Source organism: Camelina sativa, unplaced genomic scaffold (genome assembly GCF_000633955.1).
Source record: "Camelina sativa cultivar DH55 unplaced genomic scaffold, Cs unpScaffold16257, whole genome shotgun sequence".
Lineage (NCBI taxonomy): Eukaryota > Viridiplantae > Streptophyta > Magnoliopsida > Brassicales > Brassicaceae > Camelina > Camelina sativa.
In genome coordinates, this window is record NW_010937274.1 from 1 (window position 1) to 311 (window position 311).

The 311-nt window shown below is 54.0% G+C and overlaps 1 protein-coding gene across 1 annotated transcript; it reads right to left on the bottom strand.

Annotated features, from left to right (window-relative positions):
* Positions 1-5: 5 nt before the first annotated feature.
* On the bottom strand, positions 6-308 carry LOC104775483 (the record flags this gene model as incomplete). The annotated part of the gene is made up of 1 exon (XM_010499516.1): positions 6-308. A coding segment is annotated over one exon (303 nt), but the record flags the coding sequence as incomplete, so codon positions are not given.
* Between the last annotated feature and the right edge of the window lie 3 nt (positions 309-311).

The following is a 311-nucleotide window of genomic DNA, read 5'->3' on the forward strand; positions in this document are numbered from 1 at the left end:
CGAGTATTCACAACCGTCCTATCTCCACCGTCGTCTTCCAAGCTGATTTCGATCTGAGACGGCGGATTCTCGCCGTCGTAAACGCCGTTGTTTTCTTCCGGCTGATCCTTGGTCGTCGTAGTGGGGACGAGGCTCCGACGCTTCTTGCTGTCGAACCGACCGGTCTGTGCGGAAGGTTTTTTGGCGGCAGAGACAACGTGGTGACGGGTTCTTGACGGAGAAGGGAAGTTTACGAGTCGGAAGGTGAAGAAAGGATTACGAGAAGAATCCGTTAGGTCTTTACAATGGATTCTAGCTCCTCCGCCACCGCT